We start from the raw sequence: 21,882 nt of genomic DNA on the forward strand, positions 1-21,882 counted from the left end.
GATGCCGCGCCATCCAGAGACCCCTCCCCCCCTTCCGCTATCATCCAAGGGAACTCCTCGGACAAAAGCACAGACACACGTCTTGGTGGGCCACACTAGTGGACTGACTTTTGCGGCACAATCTGGTGAGCACTACATAGATTCTGATGCACATCAGGTGGATGCAGGAACATCCAAGGAAGTGGGCAGTCAAATGTCTGCTGCGTCCCAGGAATCAGTTGGGACCCAGCAAGATGCTGAGTCTCTGGACTAATAAGGGGATCAGGGGTTATGGAGAGAAGGCAGGAGAATGTGGATGAAAAAAATATCAGCCATGAGTGAATGGCGGAGCAGACTCGATGGGCCGAGTGGCCTAATTCTGCTCCTATGTTTCCTGGTCTAATAATCTTATGGACAAGGTTCTCCCTGAGCTCATGCCGACCATAGGACACAGCCGTCAGGTCCAGGAGGGGGGGCAGGAGGGGGAGGGGGCAGTGGCATTCCAGGAACTACAAGGCAGCTTGGAAGAGATCCAAAGGCTTCAGGTGCAGGAAATGCTGCCAGCAATCCTTGGCACCGAGGCCAATACTGCTCGGGTAGCAAGCGCAATGGAAAATCTGGAGCATGACATCTACATCTTGAATGGTGGTATCTAAGGCATGGCTCTGTCTGTGAAGACCACGGCTGAGGGCCTCAACATCATGTCCCAGTTGCTGAGGAACGTGGCCCAGAAACAGGTAGACATTGCTGAGGCACTCCAGAGCAGGTCTGAGTCACTGAGTACCATCGCTGAGTGCATCAACACCATGGTGCAGACAGTGGGGAGCCTCCAGGACTGACAGCACCAGATGACGAGCTCACTCCAGCTGCCCCTCCGTCCCATTCCGCCTCGTAGGGCCCTAAGGGCATCGTCAGGGAGGAGGAAGCACTGGAGGCCAACCCGGGGCCTGCCAACAAGGAGACTATGACAGTCTCCAGTTCTTCTGAATTCCCCCCTCCTGACATTGGCGCATCCCAAGAGCAGCGGGTAGAACAGTATGGCAGGGTGATGCCTTTAACACCTGTAAATCAGCCGGGAATCCACGGCCACAGACCCTCTATCGGACCTCCGCCAAGGGCATCAAAGGCCACAGGACTCGGAAAGCAGCAGGCTGCCTCCACCTCTGATGTGCATCCTGGGGACACACCTAGACGTAACACCAGGCCACGGAGGATCAGGAAGAGCGAGAACCACTGGTAAGGTCACTGTCCATAGCGAGAGGGAATGGAAATCAACCACAGTAAAATGTTTACTGTAAAAACATGTCACACCTCATACATGTGAAGCCTCTGTTATGTTCATATTCACATCGGGCCTGCCTGCGCCCCGATCCCCTGTCTCCCCTCTGCTCTCTGTACTCCCCCACCCCAGGCACAGTGATCCAAGATCAAAAGCCCCCAGTGCAGACTCCGTCGTGAGGGTGTGTGTGAGCGCGCTGTCAGCAGAAAGACAGGAGTCAGATTTTTGCAGAAACTGCGGAGCAGGAGAGCTTTCCTCACAGCGAGTTATCATCACTCTCCTGCTTTGTGTATTGACCCGCTGACAGTGCCAACACAGGCCCATCACCCTGGAATGATGCCACACAGACCCTTGGAGGGGAGACCAGGGTGGTCAGGGAGGGGATGCCGTTAAAGGGGGTGGAAGGTCGGGAGGGGAGTGCAGGAAAGGGTGTTGAGCTGATGGACACAGCCTCATCTTAGGAGAATCTGGAGAAGATGCGGGCCTCCCTGCTTTTCCTGGCATGTCAGAAACTCACCGCAGCCTGTCCTCCGGCTTCTCCTTGGACACCCAACCAGAGGCATCGGCACCTTCGCCTTGCCAGGGACCGCCTCTCAGCCGGGGAACACGTCTGACCGTGGCCGGATCAGGAGGAGGAAGATGTGGATGATGCGACCATCAAGTCACTCGAAGACACGTGGAGAAGTGAACCATGGTTTTAATCAGCTTAGAACTGTGGCCTGCCTGTGACTGGTACAATACTAAAGGCAGCCCCGCAGGTCAGCTGCTTTTATACTTCCTCTAAAGAGATGGAGCCATGAGCAGAGCCCGCAAATGCCCCAACATATCCCCCTGTGGGTGAAGCCACACAATGGCCCATAGGTGGTGCACACAGGGTTAATAACATAACATAACATAATACAGTGCACTGGTGAATTATCTGTAATTATACATTCACCACATTCACCCCCTGTTTAAAAAATGAAGTCCGGCGGGGGTGACGGGCTCATAGATTCAGTCGGTCCGGTGCCCGGATCATACGTTGCGACCGCCGAAGCACTGGTGTTGCAGCCGCTTCAGGTGGCTGTGGAAGTGGGTCCGGAGCAGGCACTGGCGTGGACTCCGGGAGCGGCTCTTCCGGAGCTTCATTCCTGTGCGGCGGGTGCGGCAGGTGGGAGGGAGCGCGGGAACCATATAGGGGTGGGGGCACTGAACATGGGAGGTTGGATGGGACATAGTGTGGGGGATGCAGTAGTGGGAGTGGTGTTGGAGTCTGCGGGCGCTAGGTCCCGGAGGGAGACAGTATCCTGCCGGCCATCGGGGTGTTCGACGTACGCATAGTGTGGGTTGGAGTGCAGGAGCTGAACCCTCACTACCAGGGGGTCGGTGTTATGGCTCCGAACGTGTTTTCGGAGGAGGACTGAACCCGGTGTCATCAGCCAGGGCGGAAGAGAGGCCCCTGAGGTAGCTCCCCTCGGGAAAACAAACAAGCGGTCATGAGGAGTCTGGTTTGTGGCTGTGCAAAGGAGGGACCTAATAGAGTGGAGCGCATCGGGGAGGACCCCCTGCCAGTGAGAAACTGGGAGATTCCTGGGCCGCAGGGTCAGTAGGACGGTCTTCCAGACCGTCGCGTTCTCCCTCTCCACCTGCCCGTTTACCCTGGGGTTATAACTGGTAGTCCTGCTCTAGGCAATGCTCTTACTGAGCAGGTACTGACGCAGTTCGTCGCTCATGAACGACGAGACCCTGTCGCTGTGGACATAACTGGGGAAACCAAACAGGGTGAAGACACTATGCTGGGCTTTAATGACAGTGGGGGTGGTCATATCGGGGCAGGGGATGGCAAACGGGAAGCGGGAGAACTCATCTATGATGTTAAGGAAGTACGTGTTGCGGTTATTGGAGGGGAGGGGCCCTTTGAAATCAATACTGTGGCGTTCAAAGGGCCGGGATGCCTTTGCCAGGTGGGCCTTATCCGGTCGATAGAAGTGCGGTTTACACTCCGCACAGATTTAGCAGTCTCTGGTTATAGCTCAGACCTCCTCGGTGGAGTAGGGCAGGTTGCAGGCCTTGATGTAATGGGCGAGCTGGGTGACCCCCGGGTGGCAGAGGTCATCGCGGATAGCCCGTAGTCGATCATCTTGCGCACTGGCGCATGTGCCACGGGACAGGGCATCTGGGGGCTCGTTGAGCTTCCCAGGACAATATACTATATTGTAGTTATAGGTGGAGAGTTCGATCCTCCACCTCAAGATCTTATCATTCTTGATTTTGCCCCGCTGCGTATTGTCAAACAGGAAAGCAACCGATCGTTGGTCGGTGATGAGGGTAAACCTCGTACCAGTGAGGTAGTGCCTCCAGTGCCGCACGGCCTCCACGATGGCTTGGACTTCTTTTTCGACCGAGGAGTGTCGAATTTTGGAGGTGGTGAGGGTGCGTGAAAAGAACGCTACCGGTCTGCCTGCTTGGACGAGGGTGGAGGCGAGAACGACCTCTGAGGCGTCGCTCTCCACCTGGAAGGGGACGGACTCGTCCACGGCGCGCATCGCGGCTTTGGCGATGTCCGCCTTGATGCAGCTGAAGGCCTGGCGGGCCTCGGCTGCCAGTGGAAAGAGGGTGGCCTTAAATAGTGGGCGGGCTTTGTCCGCATACTGGGAGACCCACTGGGCGTAATAGAAGAAAAATTCAAGGCACCTCTTCAGGGCCTTGGGACAGTGAGGGAGAGGGAGTTGTAGGAGGGGGCGCATATGGTCAGGGTCGGGCCCTAGCGCCCCGTTTTCCACGACGTAGCCGAGGATGGCGAGCCTGGTTGTGTGGAAAACGCATTTCTCCTTGTTGTAGGTGAGGTTGAGTTTTTGGGCGGTTTGGAGTAATCGATGGAGGTTGGCGTCGTGGTCCTGCTGATCATGGCCGCAGGTGGTGACATTGTCCAAGTACGGAAACGTGGCCCGCAGCCCGTACTGGTCCACCAATCGGTCCATCGCTCATTGGAACACCGAAACGCCGTTCGTGACGCCAAAGGGGACCCTGAGGAAATGGAAAAGGCGGCCATCTGCTTCAAACTCCGTGTAGTGGCGGTCCTCCGGGCGGATTGGGAGCTGGTGGTGTGCAGACTTCAGATCCACCATGGAGAACACGCGGTAGTGCGCGATCTGATTTACCATGTCTGCAATCCGGGGAAGAGGGTACACATCGAGTTGCATAAAGCGGTTAATGATCTGGCTGTAATCAACCACCATCCGGAACTTTTCCCCGGTCTTGACGACCACCACCTGAGCTTTCCAGGGGCTATTGCTGGCCTCTATGACCCCCTCCCGCAAGAGTCGCTGGACCTCGGACCTAATGAACGTCCTGTCCTGTATGCTATACTGCCTGCTTCTGGTGGCTACTGGCTTGCAATCGGCGGTGAGGTTTGTGAAGGGGGGGCGGTGGATTTTTAGGATCGCGAGGCTGCATATGGTGAGCGAGGGCAGGGGCCCCCCGAACTTAAGAGTTAGGCTCCTGAGGTTGCACTGGAAGTTGAGTCCCAAAAGGAGAGGAGCGCAGAGGTCTGGGAGCACATTTAGTTGAAAATTAGCGTACTCAGCGCCCTGTATCGCTAGGGTTGCAGTAGTGCACCCTTGGATTTGCACTGAGTGCGACCCAGAGGCGAGGGATATGGTTTGTTGCGTCGGGAATATTGGGAGCGAGCAGCGTCTTACCATGTCTGGGTGAATGAAGCTCTCTGTGCTCCCGGAGTCGAAAAGGCAAGGTGTCTCGTACCCATTAACCCAGACGGCCATCATGGACCTCCGGAGGTGCTTAGGTCGCGACTGGTCCAGGGTGACAGCGCTGAGTTGTGGGTAGCCGGCGGTGTGATCAGAGGTGCTGTGGCGGCCCCGCGATGGCTGTCCGTGTAGGTCGTACGCGGCGAGCGGCGTAGCAGATGGCGGCCAAGATGGAGGCCCCCGTTGGTCGAGCATGACGGGTGGTGAGGAAGATGGCGTCCAAGATGGCGGCCCCATGGATCGCACGTGGCCGGCCGCGTGGGGGAGGATGGCCAAGATGGCAGCCCCTATGAGTCGCACGTGTTGTGCGGAGGCGGAGTCGGTAGATACGCTGCCACCTTGAGGGGTCTGTGGGCTTGTGAGTCTGTGGATCAGGTCTGTGAGCTCGAGTTCTTAGACCTGGCCAGGCAGACCTGTCCGTTTCGCCCGCAGCTGCTGCAGTTCGCGCTGCGGGCCGGGCAGTGCTGTCGGGGGTGTTGGGACTGGCTGCATAAATAGCAGGGTACCCCCCCCCATGATGGGCGGGCGGCCGCGCGGCACAGGCCTGGGGTAGCCTCTAGTCGGGGGCCCACGAGGGGGGCGCTGTCTCACATAGTTCGATCGGACAGCCGCCGCGTAAACATCTTGGACGGCGAGCTCCATGTGCTGAGTGGCCATAACGGCCTGGTAGTTCCAGTTGCGCGCGAGGGCTTTGAGGTCGCATAGGTAATAATCTAGCAACTCCCGGGGCGCTGGCGGCGAATGGTGAAGACGTGTCGCGCGTAGCCCTCGTTCACAGGCCGCACGTAGACGCGTCCGAGTAGTGCGAGGGCCTCTGTGTAGGAAGCGGCTTCGTCGAGCTGGACAGAAATGCGATGGGCCACCCATGCGTGGAGGAGGCTCAGCTTCTGTTCGGATGGCGTAGATGACGTGACAGGATAGGCCTTGAAGCATCAAAGCCAATGTAAAAAAATGTATTTCGCCTCCGCCTCCTGTGGATTGAGTTCCAGTCTGTCAGGTTTGAGGGCTGATTCCATGGTAGTATTTTAAGCTGATTAAATTGATGCAACCAAACCGAGGTTGGGGGAGGAGTTTTACAAGAGGCAGTGGACGGGAGGAGTTGGAGACTGGCGGGGGGGGGGAGGTACAACTCTTGGGCATCATGTGCGGTACTCCTTCAGAGGTTGGAGTGTAGGGGGGGGGGAGGGAGAGTGGACTCTATAGGTCAATGGTGACCATGGGTGGTCCCGGACTCCTTTTTCTTTTTCTCCTTTGTTTTTTTGTTGCTATCGTGGGAGGGTTTATTTTATTGGATGCATATAGTGACAGGTGGGCCGTTGTTTGGGGTGGTGGGAGGATGGGATCGTTGGTATTGTTAAGGGGATTGATTTTGTATTTGTTATCATTTACTGTTTGTGGGTGGGGTGTAAACTTTGAAGGAAAATGTGAAAATGGAGAATAAAAACATTTTAAAATTTTTTTAAAATTGATGCGAACATCAATTCACTCGAAGACACGTGGAGAAGTAAACCATGGTTTTAATCAGCTTAGAACTGTGCCTGCCTGCAACCGGTACAATACTGAAGGCGGCCCCGCAGGTCAGCTGCTCTTATACTTCCTCTAAAGGGCTGGAGTCATGGGCGGAGCCCGTACATGCCCTAACATAGCCCCCTGTGGGTGAAGCCACACAGTGGCCCATAGGTGGAGCCCACAGGGTTAATAACATAACATAACATAATACAGTGCGCTGGTGAATTATCAGTAATCATACATTTACCACAATGGATACAGTGGCGCCCTCCAGAGGTCAGCCAAAAAAAAGGCCGTCAACCAATCAGTACGCATCATTCGACACAGACCCGCCACAGGCAGGAGCTCAGCCTCGGGTGAAGCAGCGCAGGAGGCCTCCTCGATGATGACAGAGGGGGAGCTTTCGGACTTGGTGGAGGCGGGGGAAAAGGATGCCATAAAACCATTATCGATCTCCCGTGGGCTTGTGGATTATGAGCTTCCCAGGTAGGGGATATGTGTAGTTCTCTGCCTTGCTCTAACCAGATGGCTTTATGTGTAGTGTTGATCAGAGAACAACGAGTCTTATAAACTAAACTAAACTATTTATTTAACACTACAATTAGATTTGACATTTATCCCTGAGAACTAACAGTTCATTAAACACACCTAAACTATACTCATCTAACATCTAACTCACTAACTCATTAACTACTCTCTTGCTCTCTTACTATCTTCAGTACTCCTAGCTCTGCTACTGCTCCAGCCTTCTATCCCACAAGGCTCTGCATCCTCTCTTATATACCTCTGAGACTAGCTCCCTCTAATGGCTCTCTGGTACATATATTAACTCTTAGTTTACTGGCATGTATAATAATACCACAGGACAGAGGCCCACTCAGCTGAGGCTCGTTAAACCAAGCATAAAAGCCAGCCTAATCAGGGGCTGGCATGTTGGTTGTCCCAACGGGGACTGTGATTGTAGATAGTTACTGCTGCGGGCAGCGCATTGTTAAAAGTCAAATAAATCCTTTCTACCGTTGACCTCCTTGGTCATTAAAACTGTCATCCCACCCAGTTTCTGCCAGGTAGGGAGAGTTAAACGCCCACACCCCCACCCGTGACTCAAACTAAGCTGTAGTCCTCTGGTGCAGCCTTTAAATCTCCACAATCATTTATCCACTTTAGCCAAAAGTACCTGAATCAGCATAATGTCACCTTCTTTCCTTTTCAAGTTAAGTTGTTGATAAGGGAAACACTCCTTGACTCCCACCACCTGTTGTTTCTCTTTTTGTCTCTCTGAAAGTGAATGGGCTCCAAGTATCACTTCAATCTTCCGATTTTTCCAATATCTGGAATGGTTCCAAAATAAATAATTTGATTACAGAATGCACCTGAAATACAAGGGCTGGGATTCTCCAGTCCGCCAGTCGCACGTTCCTTGGCGATGCACCCTTGCCAGTAGCGGGATTCTCCATTCCTGCCACACGCCAATGGGATTTCCATTTGTAGCCACCCCAACCTGGGAGATCCGCAGGCGTGGGAGCACAGCCAGCTGACCGCAAAATCCTGTCAGCGGAGAATCCCTCCCAAGGGCTTTGATTGGTCAATGAGGTTGTAAGAATATGATAAAAGCAAATTACTGTGGATGCCGGAACCTGAAACAAAAACAGAAAATGCTGGACAGTCTCAGCAGGTCTGACAGCGTCAGTGGAGATGGAAGGGAGATAATGCTTCAGTCTGGATGGCTCTTTGTCAAACTTTGTGCAAGAATATCCTGCTAGAGTCTCCACCAGTGGGATCCTCCTCCCTGCAGGCAGTGCACACACGCCTATGCGTTTCCCGACGGTGTGGGGTGGCCCACAATGGGAAAACCAATTGTGAGGTTGTCCAGTTTCTTCCTGCACCGCTGGCTGGTCCTGGCGGTGTTGCCCACGGTGCTCAGGACCTCTCCCACTGTGCCCAAGCCTGAAGGAGGATGGTCTGATACTGCTATGGTTATTCGGCAAATATCACCACGTTCCTACATAATCAAAACTGCATAAGGTGGATTGATTAGAAGGAATAGGCGTGATCTTTTGAAAGTTCAAATTCGTCAACCTGTTTTTCCAACTTTGAATTTAAATCAATCTTTAAGTCAATGTGTGAATATCAAACAACCTGTTGAAAGTGAACAGAAAAACATTACATTTCGACTTCTCCTAAGATTTTAAGAAGATCAACTAGAAGAAGAAGTAAACCAAATCATTTGAACTTATGAACATTTAACTGATTCATAACTGATTTACAATGCATGACAGAATACGTCATTTCTAAAGTACAATTTTCTTTATCGTGTATAGAAAAGTCTAACACAAAAAAAGGGGGATGTAGTGTCTTCTGTATATGTTATTGCATGATTAATTGATGTGCAGTCAGTACAGTCAGATGATCACTAGATGGCAACACTAACAGGAACTATATAAAGAGTTTCCCACTCTTTTCTTGTCAGAAGGAGTGTGTATGTTGTTGGAGAGAGTATAGTGCAGCTAGAGTAGAGACGTGACCAGCTCAGAGTGTAGTGTACTATATTAATTGTTAGTTTAATTCAATCTTAGTTAATTATATTACTATTCAAAGTATTAAAGTAAAAGAACTCACAAGTATATTATTTTGTTTCTCAATAAATAATTTGTCATCAACTGGAAGACTTTGACTGCTTATCATCAAGTTAAATACAACTCGGCAAGACAAATGAGGAGCACATACATTACATCCCTTGTAGTATAACAGGAAAGGTGCCAATTTTGCTGTTGTAAAACACCACCGATTCAGTCCCGGCGTCAACAGTCCTGAAACGGAGAATTCCGCTGAACATTCTTGGTGAGCAGATCAGCTTTCTGGGATTGTATAAAGCCAGAAGCATCCCACAACATCCTTGAAGGAGTGATGCTGGATGGAATTGTGTGGGCTTCGTCCTTTCCGGATTGTTGGGGCCATTTTCTGGTTGATAATCCGATATCCTAATGGACGGGCTTTGCTGAGGCTCTTCCCCAGAGCAAAGGCATTAGCATCTAACCTCCAGGCTCCCTGCCAATTGGGGGGGGCTGGCAGGGTGGCACACCCATTCTGTCAGAGGAAGGGTTACAAGGGCTTACCAGCACTTGGGCTTTGTGTTTGCACCAATCACAGGAATGGGGAGGAGACCTGGACAGCTGTCCAGCACCCCCTCCCCAGCGCTCTCACTCTTACCAGGAGATCCTGCTGCAGGCTCTGAGAGCCTGTAGTGAGGTAATCTCTCTCGCAGATGGAAGCAGGAGAGCAACATCTTCAAGTGAGCAGGTTTGGATTGAAGTGACTGAGATTGTCAGCAGTTAGAGTGAGCTCCCTCCAACGTGGAGATGGTACACCAAGAGCATTCAGAACCTCAGGAGGACATGGCCTAACACCTACAGATGCACACTCCAAACTCTGACTTTCCCAGTGTTCTTTTGCAAAAGAGGTCACAGGGTCACACACTTTGCAGCTGCGTTCATTCCTCTCACCGCAGCCAGCTCACAACCCCATCTGAATGGCCAACTCTAACACTCACCACAACCTATTGCCCAGCCAGCTCTGTGCCTCATTCATCATCCACAAATAATGTCCTTCCCTCCTCTCCACACTGTGACATTATGTAGAATGTCTTGAGTATAAAGGATTAATGTAATATCAGAGTTGACCACTAGATGGAGCTAGATGTAGAACTATATAAAGCACTGACCCTCAGGCTTCTAGGAGAGCGCTGGAGAGAGTGCACAGGAGAAGTCTAGAGTGTGCAGAGCATAGTTATAGATAGAGTGCAGAGACTAGTGTTAGTAGAGTGTAGATTACTAGATTATTGCTTGCTATAGAAGTAAGTAGTCGAGCTTTAATACGTAGTGTAATAAATGTTAGCTTTGTTATTGAACTTAGCTTCTGACCCTCGCATGACAGGCACCTTGTTGGTCACTGACAAGGTGTTTCCAACTGGTCAACGTTGAAGAAGGTCCAAGAGGTTGCACAAAGGCCTGAACCTCCTGAGCTTAGAGTTGTCAAGAGGGCCAATCCTCTGCCACCCCTGTGTTTGGGGGTGTCAACAGTTGAGGTTCAGATCTCAGTGGTCTTCTCCTTTTCCCCATGGGACTTGGGGCTGAGGCTGGTTCTGCTGCTGGAACTACTCTCCAGCATAGGTGGACCGCGGAGCTGCATCAGCTTCTCCCGTGCTATGCTGAAGGCTGGCAGCAGGGAATTGCATCTGAAGGTGAATGAAATGCGAGACAGGAGAGGCCGCTCTAAGAAGTGCCAAGCATTGAAAGCACTCTCTGAGACAAGAAGGGATGCGAACAGTCATCTCTTGCCCAGCCATGGCTGCAGCTCTTCAATGTAACTGAACAAACCTTTCCTTTCTTGTTTGATTGACTGAAGGAGCTGTGCGCTTGGCTTGGTGGGGTTTACCGGCACAGTCTGCAACCCGTGGCTTTTTGGGAAAGATGACATCCAGATTTAAAAGAGATCTGAATTGCTTTTTTAATTTGGCTGAATGGCTTCCCCAGCAGACCAAAGAGAATGTGGGCTCAAAATCCACCCCAAGGTAAGTCCAAAGATGGTATGGGAACCTGGCCTGACAACTATTTCAAGAGTTTTCACTCCACATAAATACCAAAACCTGTTTCCGCTCAGCTGGGAAAATACTGCCCACTCGAATGTGCTGGCAGGGTGTAAGTTGTAGAACACAATTAAAACACAAAGGAAAAGTATTGGCATTGCTACATAGAAGGGAGCAAAGATAGGCAAACAAATAGCAATTAAAAATATGCAAGAAGTGTTTAAATGTTAGCACGGTGCAGCCGGTAAGGTATTGGGCTCGATTCAATAGAAATACTTCTCGGTGTCATTTTGGTCGTGTTTGGCAGTGTGTTTCTTAATGGCCCCATTGGCGTTAATCTTGATTTTGGCCTTTCCCGCTATTTACCCGGAGTGCCCAGACCCTCACCGGGTGCAACACGGTGGTTAAATTGCACCTGTTGGGTGCAAATATCAACATTACATTAATCATTTTATATATTTTAAAAATAAATTTAGAGTACCCAATTCTTTTTTTTCCAATTAAGGGGCAATTTAGCGTGGCCAATCCACCTAGCCTGCACATCTTTGGGTTGTGGGGGTGAGACCCACGCAGACACAAGGAGAATGTGCAAACTCCACATGGACAGTGACCCAGAGCCAGGATCGAACCTGGGACCTTGGCGCCATGAGGCAGCAGTGCTACTCACTGTGCCACCATGCTGCCTTACATAAATCATTTTTCAATGATGAAAGAGAGAATGTATCATTTGAAAAAATTCTATATGGCAAATCACCAAGTCCTATCCCAACTACTCTTGTATTTAAAGGGAAACTAGCACATAACTGGGGTGGACAGCATATAACGGTATCAATACAATGGCCACGCATACGTTAAAATCAATGACATCGAACAGGCGCCAGAATGTGGCGATTAGAGGCTTTTCACAGTAACTTCATTTGAAGCCTACTTGTGACAATAAGCGATTTTCATTTCATTTCATTTCATCTGAAATAGGAATCTAACTTATGCAGTCAGTGGCATATTAGGAGCTTATCTCTTTAATGTTCACAATCCTACTAAGGATGACGATGGGCCCAGTATCCAAGTTGCAATTTGTGACATCCCCATGCTTTCTGAGGGTGTCATTTTCTCTTCTTGCTGCATGCAATGTACCCATCAAGTAGAAATTAATCTGAGCCAGTTCAGGGCAGAGTCAACACACATCTAAAGCAAGGGCCTTGAAGAATTATAGAAATTGACTCTGGAATCTCATTGGAATAACAAGGTCAAGTTCCATCACTGGTTGAGTCTCCAGAGGTAGGATGGCCAACAAACAGACATTTTAACCGACCTGCTTCACCAGCATTGGCTCCCAGGTTAGTTCCGTGAGGTGGCGGGGCATAGAGGGAATGTGATTCAAAGGGACAAGGAAAGTTGGGGTTGGGTGGGGTGGAAGAGATGGTGGGCCTCTTGAGTTGGAGAAACATCCCTGCTGCTTCTGGGTGCTGAGAAAGGGGTTTCATTAAAAAATAATTTCTCAAATTACCTTTTCACTGGCAGCCTCAGGTGCTGCTGACGAACCCTGATCGGGAACCAATTTTGAAAAAGGCGCGATTCACCAGTTGCTATCTCCATGATTAAGAAATCTGGGGACATGGCACCTGTTTAAAGGGTCTGCCAGGGATGTATAAAAATGAGGGCCCTACTAATTCTAACATATGCTGGTACCGGATTGGGTGCAGGCCATCCCGATGTTAAATTGCAATGCTTTGTGCTCATTTCATACCCTAAAAATGAGCACAACGCTATTTCTATTGCATAGAGTTTTTATTGTTACAATTCCCATACCTTTTCCTGGATACATTCATGTGAATATGTTTCTCCAATTCTATGTGATGGTTAGTATATGATGGTCAGTATGTGATGGTCAATATGTGATGGTCAATATGTGATGGTCAGTATGTGATGGTCAGTATGTGATGGTCATTATAAAAGGCTAGTGCAGTAATACAGGTGTGAAAACCTTCAGATACAACTCAAATTCTCGGATTGTTGAATTCAGCTGTTATAACCCACACGAAACCCACACGGTGGAAGCAATTAGCCTCCCCGGGAGTGTCATTGAGTGCGAGCTCCCTCGCTGAGGGGTGGGGAGCACATGGGACTCTAATAACCTGTAATATAAAGGTCGGTCAGGGGTAGAGCCGGCACCTCAGACCCAGCTGGGATCTGTAAAGTATTGTACATACTATTACTTCCTCTTGTCCACTCATATCACACTCGTCTATGGTCACTAAATCAGCCATTGGCATTAAGAAAGTCAGAGAAGCTAAAAATGACTGGCAGCCCACTCACTGCTTCTGGCCATGTGCCACATGGTTGGCACATCACGTGGTGTTTGTAAGGCTGCTAATGTGGGTGTAGCTTGCATGTGGTGGAAGCATACAGAATGAAAAGGATGTGACATCACACAGCACCTCAGACTGATTTGACATGCATACTACCAACCTTGTAGGTCCAGTTAATGGCCTCGCCTATTCACTTATAGCTGAACATAGCTTATAAGGAGAGTCAGTGGTGGCAATTTTGAACCCGTGCTCTCCATCCGTGAGAAACTCAGGCTCAAAATCCAGAATGGAAAAACAAGATTCGCTCTGGCATGATTGGGATTTGCAAGTTTCAGCCTCCTTGCTGGTGGAGTAGTGCGAATCGCACCGTGGGAGCCTGGGAGCCCCATTTTAATACATTAGCATGTTATTAGCGAGCACTCACTCGCACCTTCCCCTCTGTAAGTTGGAGCAAACTCATCAAAGGACTAAAATGAACTGGACATGTTGGAACAGGACATTGCATTTTAAATGGGCAGATTAGGCAGACAACTGAATCAAGACAAACAGGCCACGAGTCCTGAAGCAGCCCAATCTCATTCAGAGACCAGGGGCTGTTGAAATGCAAATCACTTGCGGCCCCGGCCAGAAAGATTTTTTAACTATCCTGTCCCTGGGGCAGTGAGTATATTCCTCCAGCTCACAAAAAACTCCCAATTAGTATAGCTTGTTGAGGTTTGGGGTGGGTGAGTGAATGTATCTGTGTTTGCGTCGCTAAAGTAAATCTGTGTAAACTGTAAGAATTTTCGATGTGCCGTTTAGTCTCTTGTTTTACATATTCGGTGTTTGTGTGTGTGGGTTAATCTGAGTTTCAGAAGACTTAATTTCCCTTGAATAAATCAATTATTTTAAAACTACCATTCTTGTAGTCTCACCTTCCTTTCACTGTCCGCTCTGGTCAAGTCACAATAATTGCCAGGACATAATCCCGTAGTCAAGGACTGGAAAAGGGAATCTGAGCGCTTTGAACACGCTCACTCAAGAGAGGCTACTGGTCAGGAATAAACAGTGGTCCCTCTTTCTCTCTCTTGTGATGTTGCACTCGTGGGGCACTTCCGGGTGACATTTCACCATCACAGGAGAGAGACTCACACAGGCGTAGGTGGCAGTCAAGGTAACGGGTGTGGCAGAAGGACAACCTCACTGGTTAGGTATAAACAGTGAGACTCTCTTACGAAGCTGTCCCAGTGCGACACTTCCGGGTCATGGTTTTAACATCTGCAGGAGAGAGACACCCACAGTTATCTGTGACATCCAATACCAGCCTGTTGTGGAGTAAAGGAAACCCTTTTCGTTCCACCTCTCACTGAATCTTCAGCGGGCGCTGGCAGGATGGCACACCAGCACCATTTACAGCAGCAACATTTACAACAGGTCTACATAATGTGAACCTGGTGGTTTCACCTCCGAGGGGGATATCGTAGATGAACACTCAGACAGCCATGAATCTCCAGGCTCTTCACTGCTCAGGGCGCACCAGAGAGGATGTAGGGGAGACAGATAAACTCAATTCAGGGCCATTGGGGGGAGGGGGGTACTCTCTCAATCTCAGAGGAAGGGGTCGCTAGCAGGCCTTACCCTCCATTCACTTCAGGACACCCTTTGCTTTAAGGTGGTCTGGCAGCTGGCAGGCAGGCAGGCATCGCTTCCTGTGTCTTCCTCGCTGGGCTAGAGCTCAAATCACCACTTAAGGGGTGCCCGTCCTTAGTGCAGGGAGTGAGGAAGACCTCCTTGTGAACCTGCTCCTGGGCGTGGCCAATCTTGTCATAAACGTGTCCAGGTAACAGGCGACTGAAGGGCTCTTCCAACCCAACTGTCTGCCCCTCTTACGCAGCTACATTCGCGGCCAGGTGTCCCTGGAGAGGGAGCATACAGTTTCCACAGGCACCATCGAGGCCTTCCATGCCTGGGGAGGGAGGCTCACAGGATCTGGGGTGCTTTAATGACCATTTTAATCAATTTTCAGTTTGATGTTTTAATTTTCATTTGCTCTTTACTTTTGTTTCGGGCAATATCTCTCAGGAGCTACCCCTTTTAATTTGTCCCTCAGTTTATTTAATTTGTTTATTTGTTTTAATCAAAATAGTTGGAGTCCTAAACATTGAACTCCAAAGCTCATCCAAGAATTTACATCACACGGATACACTGATGTGAAGGCTTCATGGGGAAGTCTGTCAACACTTACTCCGTTATAGGTCAGGACAGGGGCGGCTTGAGGTGCCCCAGGGGCATGTAGACGTGAGTCCCATGTATCCACTCAATTGCCCTGTCACCTAACGCAAATATTTTTTTTTGGCGGAGGGGGAATTGGGGAACAGTGAGGAGAAATGTGCCAGTGAGACTAGAGGGTCTAGAGGCATAATCCTGGTGGAGTTGAGAGGGACTGGTGTGGGGATTTGCTGGTGTGAGAGGGGAAGCTGTGAGGCCTGGTGGAGAGATACTCACTAAGGGGGAAGCCCATGTGTGGCAGTCCCAGAGGAGTAGAGGGCTGAGGGGCAGGCCTTTCTCATGAATTTCCACAACTTGGCGCTGCAGAGGGGAGACCACCTGGACCAGGAGGAGATGGAGGAGCGTCACTTCTCCTCGGATGAGGAGGAGGTCAAAGAGGGCATCGAGGTGCAACCTGTGGAGGAGGAGGAGGAGGGACCTAAGGATCCCTCATAACCTCTTGGTTTGAGGATGAACAGGTCTAGGGGTTGAGGAGATCTCCTACCGTGGGGTTAAATCTCATCATTAGTGTGGTGCCAGCAGTAGGTTTTCAGAATGGTGCCTGATTCCATGTGCAGGACGCTAAAGCTACTGGCCAGACTCTGTGGGACAATAATGATGTTTGCATTGTGGACAGAGCGATGTTCCTCTATTTCTCAGCGATATGTCTGACTCCTGCCTGACAGAGCTGAACGCGCCCTGCCAGTGAGCGGGCTTAACTGGGAGTTTAGAGACACGGGATGAGTTCTCATCTGTAATAGCCCCCTTCGAGTTTGGGGGTCCTGGAGTGTTCCTCCAACTAACCTCTGGGGTATATCAGCCTCTCTCCACTTTGTCAGCTCATGATATCCTCATCACTGGAGAAGAGTCACTGCAATGAGAGGCCTGAGCATTGATACTGGGGGCGACTGCCAGCAGCAGCGCCTCTTTACCGAGTGATCAGTGTGGGAGATGGGAGAGACATAGCACTGTCACTCTCACACTGCATAGGGACAAAGTGGCGAAAGTTCATGGAGCATGGCGCCATGAAATGACAAGCTGGAGGATTTGGTGGTGAACAAAGTGATATTTATTTACAAGTGCTTTCTTATCGTGGTGACCTATCTTAGCTAGTGCCCATGTTCATCCGTGCCTTCTAGCTGCCTACAGTTTCTTGCTCCTCCTAACTCTCCCGCTATATCTAGGTGCATCCCCCGATCCAAATCCGAGGTTGAGGCAGTCTGCTGCCTTCCACGCCCTGCTGCCTGAGATGGGCAGCACAGTAGCACAGTGATTAGTACTGTTGCTTCACAGCGCCAGAGACCCGGGTTTGATTCCCGACTTGGGTCACTATCTCTGCGGAGTCTGCAAGTTCTCCACATGTCTGCGTTGGTTTCCTCCGGGTATTCCAGTTTCCTCCCACAAGTCCCGAAAGAAGTGCTTGTTAGGTGAAATGGACATCTGAATTCTCCCTCAGTGTATCCGAACAGGTGCCGGAGTGTGGCGACGAGGGGATTTTCACAGTACTTCATTGCAGTGTCAATGTAAGCCTCCTTGTGACATTAATAAAGATTATTGTTATGACTATGGCGGAAATCCCCAGGGGGGCCTGGATCTGGAGGTTTTGATTGCAATAAATTGCTACTGGTGGGTGATGTGTCTGTGGTGCATCAAATAGAATGAAAGGTTGATGGTGTAGGAAATTTCCTTTGAAAGATGCATTCACTGACCTTGACCACTCATATGAGGTCAGTGAAGTTTTAATGGCACTGCTGACAGATCCTCAGGGTAAGTAACTGGGAGACCTCCCTTACTAACTTTTTCCATTTCTTTCGCAAGGCTTTTTTTTCGAGATTTTGTTCCCCTTGCAGCATCATTACTCCCTCCTTCTAACCACATGCAGTATTAAAGTCTCCAGTGCAGTTTGGGAAAACCTGGGTACCCTTTCTATTCCCACTTGTTTCCTTTGGTGTTCCCCTGTAGCCCGTTTTGTACATAGTGTAATTTATGCATTTCCTCTTTCAGATCGTTCGGCTGGCTAAAACATGTGCTCACCATATATGCAGCCAGGCAACAGTTGAGCATGTAGCCAGCCAGCCAAAAACACGATCAGCACTGGGCTATATGCTGAAATCATTGAAATGAGGAGGCAGCATGAAGTTTAGATGCTGCCTACCTCAATAGGATCAGGAGTTGCTAACCATGAATTGTGACAGGCACGCCCAAGAAAGAGAGCAATTAACTGTTTCCTCCTTTCTCTTTAGATATCAAGGAGTAGATTGTTTGCAACTCACAGTTACAGAGCGATAAATATGAACTGGCCAGTGGTTTGATCACAGCCAGGCCAAGGTCACATCTCATTAACGGGTGGTTAGAGAATCCTCCCTCTGTCAAAGGGACAGTTGCTGTTTGCTTTGTAATAGTATCTTAAGGTTGGAAGCAAAAAGCAAATTCACAAATATATGCTGCATTGAGTGACAGAGGTCCTCAACAAATAAATTAATGAAGAAAGCAATAGTGCGGTTAAATTTCAGTCCTATCATTCACAGAATACATCCAGTTTAATTTGGTATGATTTGATGTTAGATGAAGTAAGGTTCTACAACAATCAGCTTGGAAAAGGACGGTATAATTCATCAAATTGTTAGAGACCTTTAAAATACAGTTGTTACAATGACGAGGTTGAACCCATCATTTATGTTTTGGACTGAATGTTTAAATGTAGGTTAAAATGAAGGGGGTCATGGGACCATTCCACATTCTGCCCAACTACAAACCGATTCGTTAAGCAAGGTCTGAAGCTGGCACAACTGGGAACAAGAGAGGGAGGAAAAGAGAGGGATGAAACAGAGGAAGAAAAAGAGAGGTAGGGAAAGAGTGGGAGGGAATGAGAGGGAGAGAAAGGGAGGGATGAAAAGAGAGGGAGGAAAAGAGAGGGAGGAAAAGAGAGGAAAGGAAAGAGAGTGAGGAAAAGAGAGGAAGGTAAAGAATGCGAGGAAAAGAGAGCGAGGAAAAGAGAGGGAGGGAAAGAGAGCGAGGAAAAGAGAGAGAGGGAAAGAGAATGAGGAAAAGAGAGGGAACAATAGGTCAGCAGCTGGTGCGCTCAGCAGAATGAAGAGGCTGCTGGTTGTCTGCGAGCGCCAACAGTTACATGTGGGAATGAGATTGTCCCGAGTCAAACAGATGCATTGTGCAGTCATCTGAGGAGTCTTGGAGATTAGTCTTGGCATGGCCGGGGGTGGTGGGGAGAAGAAGAACTACCAGAGCAGCTTTTACTGCTAGTGGTGGATTTGAGAAACTCTCCAAAAACTGAGGGAAGTGCTGGAGATGGTCACTGAAGTTACTGCTCAACAAAATGGGAAGATGTGACCCATGGAAGCTGGAAGTGACCGTGGACTGTTTGCTATAAGGATTGTAATATACTGGAGAGTGAGATGTGTGATCAGTTTAACAGGGGAGTTCTCCTCTCTATAGTTTAAAGTGTCGAGTGAGAATCCCTTTAAGAAAAGTGTGTTTAATCAAATGCTGTCATTGTGTGGGTGGAGCTGGAATGTGATTCTGCTTTTTACTTTTGTTTTGAGCTGGAAGGTTTTTTTGCTCTGTGTTTTAGTTTTGCATTCAGTTGGAGAGCTGCATTCAAAACAAGCAGATGTATACTGGTGTCTCTCTGTATGTTAAACAAGGTGTTTAGATCACTTGATAATTTAAAAGTGATAACTGTTCTCTATAGAGAATTCAAACCTACTATCTTTGTTAAAAAGTGTTTTGGCTTATGGATGTTGTTAGGAATGTTACTAAGGATTACCTATAGAGTACTGTATCTTTTTGGGGGGTTATCAGTGTTGGTAGTTGATAAGATGTTTACTGTGGGTTTTAAAAATGTTAACCGGATTTATAGAATAAACATTGTTTTTGTTTAAAAATACTTTTAGTTCTCTGTTGCATCACACCTGTAAAGTGGGGCCTTGTGCTCCCCATAACCAAAATCGATTAAAAATTGTAGGTCAGGTGAACTCCATGATATACTTTGGTGTTCTCTAAACCCTGGGCCAGTTTAGCTCAGTGGGTTGGACAGCTGGTTTGTGGCAGCAAGGCCAGCAGCACATGTTCAATTCCCGCACCGGCTGAGGTTATTCATAAAGGCCCAATTTCTCAACTGAGATGTGGTGATCCTCAAGTTAAACCACGATCAGTTATCTCTTTGCAGTCTCTGCACCTGGGGCTATGGCAACTTTGCTGACTGTAACGTATAAGTTGCCTATGAAAATCGTCTTTAATTATATTATTGCTACAGTAAAGATTTGGAATCGTGTCATATCATCATTTTCAGATATTAACAGGAAGCTTGAATTTCTTGAAGCTTTTCCCACGGTAATTTCCTCCTCCTTCAGGTACCAGACCCTAAGAGGATGTGAGCAATCATGCACTTCAATGGGGTTGGTCCTTGATTATACTTGCCAAAGTACTGCAAGAGATCACCATTGCCTTTTGCAGTATGGCTGACCAGGAATCACTCCAACTCTTTATCACCAACCATATTGGACAGATTTACAGGCTGATAATCAGCCTGTTTGGCTACATTATAAACATGCCCTCCAGGTCTGAAATGGGACTTGAACCCAGGGTTTCTGGCTCAGAGGTAGGGATGCTATCACTACACCACAAGAACTTTTTTACTCGAACCATTGGCTCTGAAATAGATATCAATGCAATGACTAATAGTTATTGCTTATTCCCTTTTAACTACTGTAGTGGGGATTTTAAATTTCAATGCAATGACTAATAGTTATTGCTTATTCCCTTTTAACTACTGTAGTGGGGATTTTAAATTTCCGTGCAGTTCTCAAGTGAATAGAGGGCACATCATCTGAAATCATTGTGTTTAATCATTTTATTCTATTTAAGTTACTAAAATTCCAGAAACTTTAAACTTATTACTTTAAGCAACATGATTAAATTTAAACCAAAATTATAATCGATAATGTTCCTTCTTAATTAACAATAATAATAATAATCACTTATTGTTACACATAGGCTTCAATGAAGTTACTGTGAAAAGCCCCGAGATGTTACACAGCAAAAGGATTATACTCTTTAACTTACTCTTTACAGTGAGCTGCAGTCAGTACCCATCTCGGTGTGATCAAAGCTCCTCCACAAATATGTTGTTTGTTAACTTGGATAGACACCATGTATGGTCTAGAATGGGGTCGAACTATATCACCCCCGATAATTTCTGCACAGGCACCTGTAATAGAAGATAAACATTTGCTGGAAGAGTATGATGTCTAAAAATGAGAGCTCTGAGAAAACCTGCAAATATTGAAAATCAGAACAAAAACAATCTGTGGAGATCACTGTTTTGGTCACATTTCACATTTTCAGTGCCGACGCATAAAAAGGAAGGAACCCCCCTTCTAAAATAATAGGTTTCTTAGTTAATTATACATATTCAACTTACATCCTTGCCATGTCAAAAAAATCATTTTCAAAGCAAGCGACAACACCCAAATTAAGCTGTCCATTTTGATAGACAAACAAAGACAAAAGAATTTGTTTCATTTTATAGTATTGCACAAGGATGTGGTTATAGTTTGTGTGGAAAACAATTGGCAGTTTTTGTGAGATCAAACATTGACATTCAAATATCATCAGCCTATTTTTTAATCATCACAAAAAGTGTAAGCGACAGTGCTATCATGCAACACCTGCTTACGGATAACTTGCTCACCAATGCTCAGTTTGGCTTTCACCAGGCCCACTGGGTTTCAGACATCATTGCAGCCTCGTTTGCAATGTGGACATGAGCTGAACTCCAGAGGTGAGGTAAGAGTCACTGCCCTTGACAGCAAGGCAGCACTTGACCGAGTGAGCCATCAAAGAGCACTGTAACACTAAAGTTAATGAGAATCTGGGGACAATTCTCCATTGGCTGGAGTCATATTTAGCACAAAGAAAGATGGAGCCCATAATTTCTGACCTAGAACCTCACTGCAGGAGTTGCTCAGAAGATCATCAGCCCAAATGTCCACAACTTATCCATTAATGTTCTTCCCTCCACGATAAGGTCTGAATTACAGCCGCTCACTGATGTTTACACATTGTTGAGCCCCATTCACAATTCCTCAGACAATAAAGCAATGCATGCTCACATGCAGCATGTCCTGGACAGCACCCGGGCTCGGTCTGATAGGTCACAAGTAATACTACGTCACACAATGCAAGGCAGTGGCTTTCTCCAACAAGAGA

The 21,882-nt window shown here is 48.3% G+C and overlaps 1 protein-coding gene across 1 annotated transcript in view; it reads right to left on the minus strand.

Moving 5' to 3' along the window:
• LOC140409587 (granzyme K-like) overlaps positions 1 to 21,158 on the minus strand; it is a 41,836-nt gene extending 20,678 nt beyond the window's left edge. The window contains exons 1-3 of the mRNA XM_072497954.1: positions 21,095 to 21,158; positions 20,737 to 20,881; positions 7,691 to 7,844 (exon numbers count right to left, since the gene is read on the minus strand). Of these exons, the coding sequence (XP_072354055.1) occupies positions 7,691 to 7,844; positions 20,737 to 20,881; positions 21,095 to 21,158 (363 nt within the window). The remainder of the gene's footprint in view (positions 1 to 7,690; positions 7,845 to 20,736; positions 20,882 to 21,094) is intronic.
• Positions 21,159 to 21,882: the final 724 nt, after the last annotated feature.

This window comes from Scyliorhinus torazame, chromosome 3 (genome assembly GCF_047496885.1).
Source record: "Scyliorhinus torazame isolate Kashiwa2021f chromosome 3, sScyTor2.1, whole genome shotgun sequence".
In the NCBI taxonomy this organism is placed as follows: domain Eukaryota; kingdom Metazoa; phylum Chordata; class Chondrichthyes; order Carcharhiniformes; family Scyliorhinidae; genus Scyliorhinus; species Scyliorhinus torazame.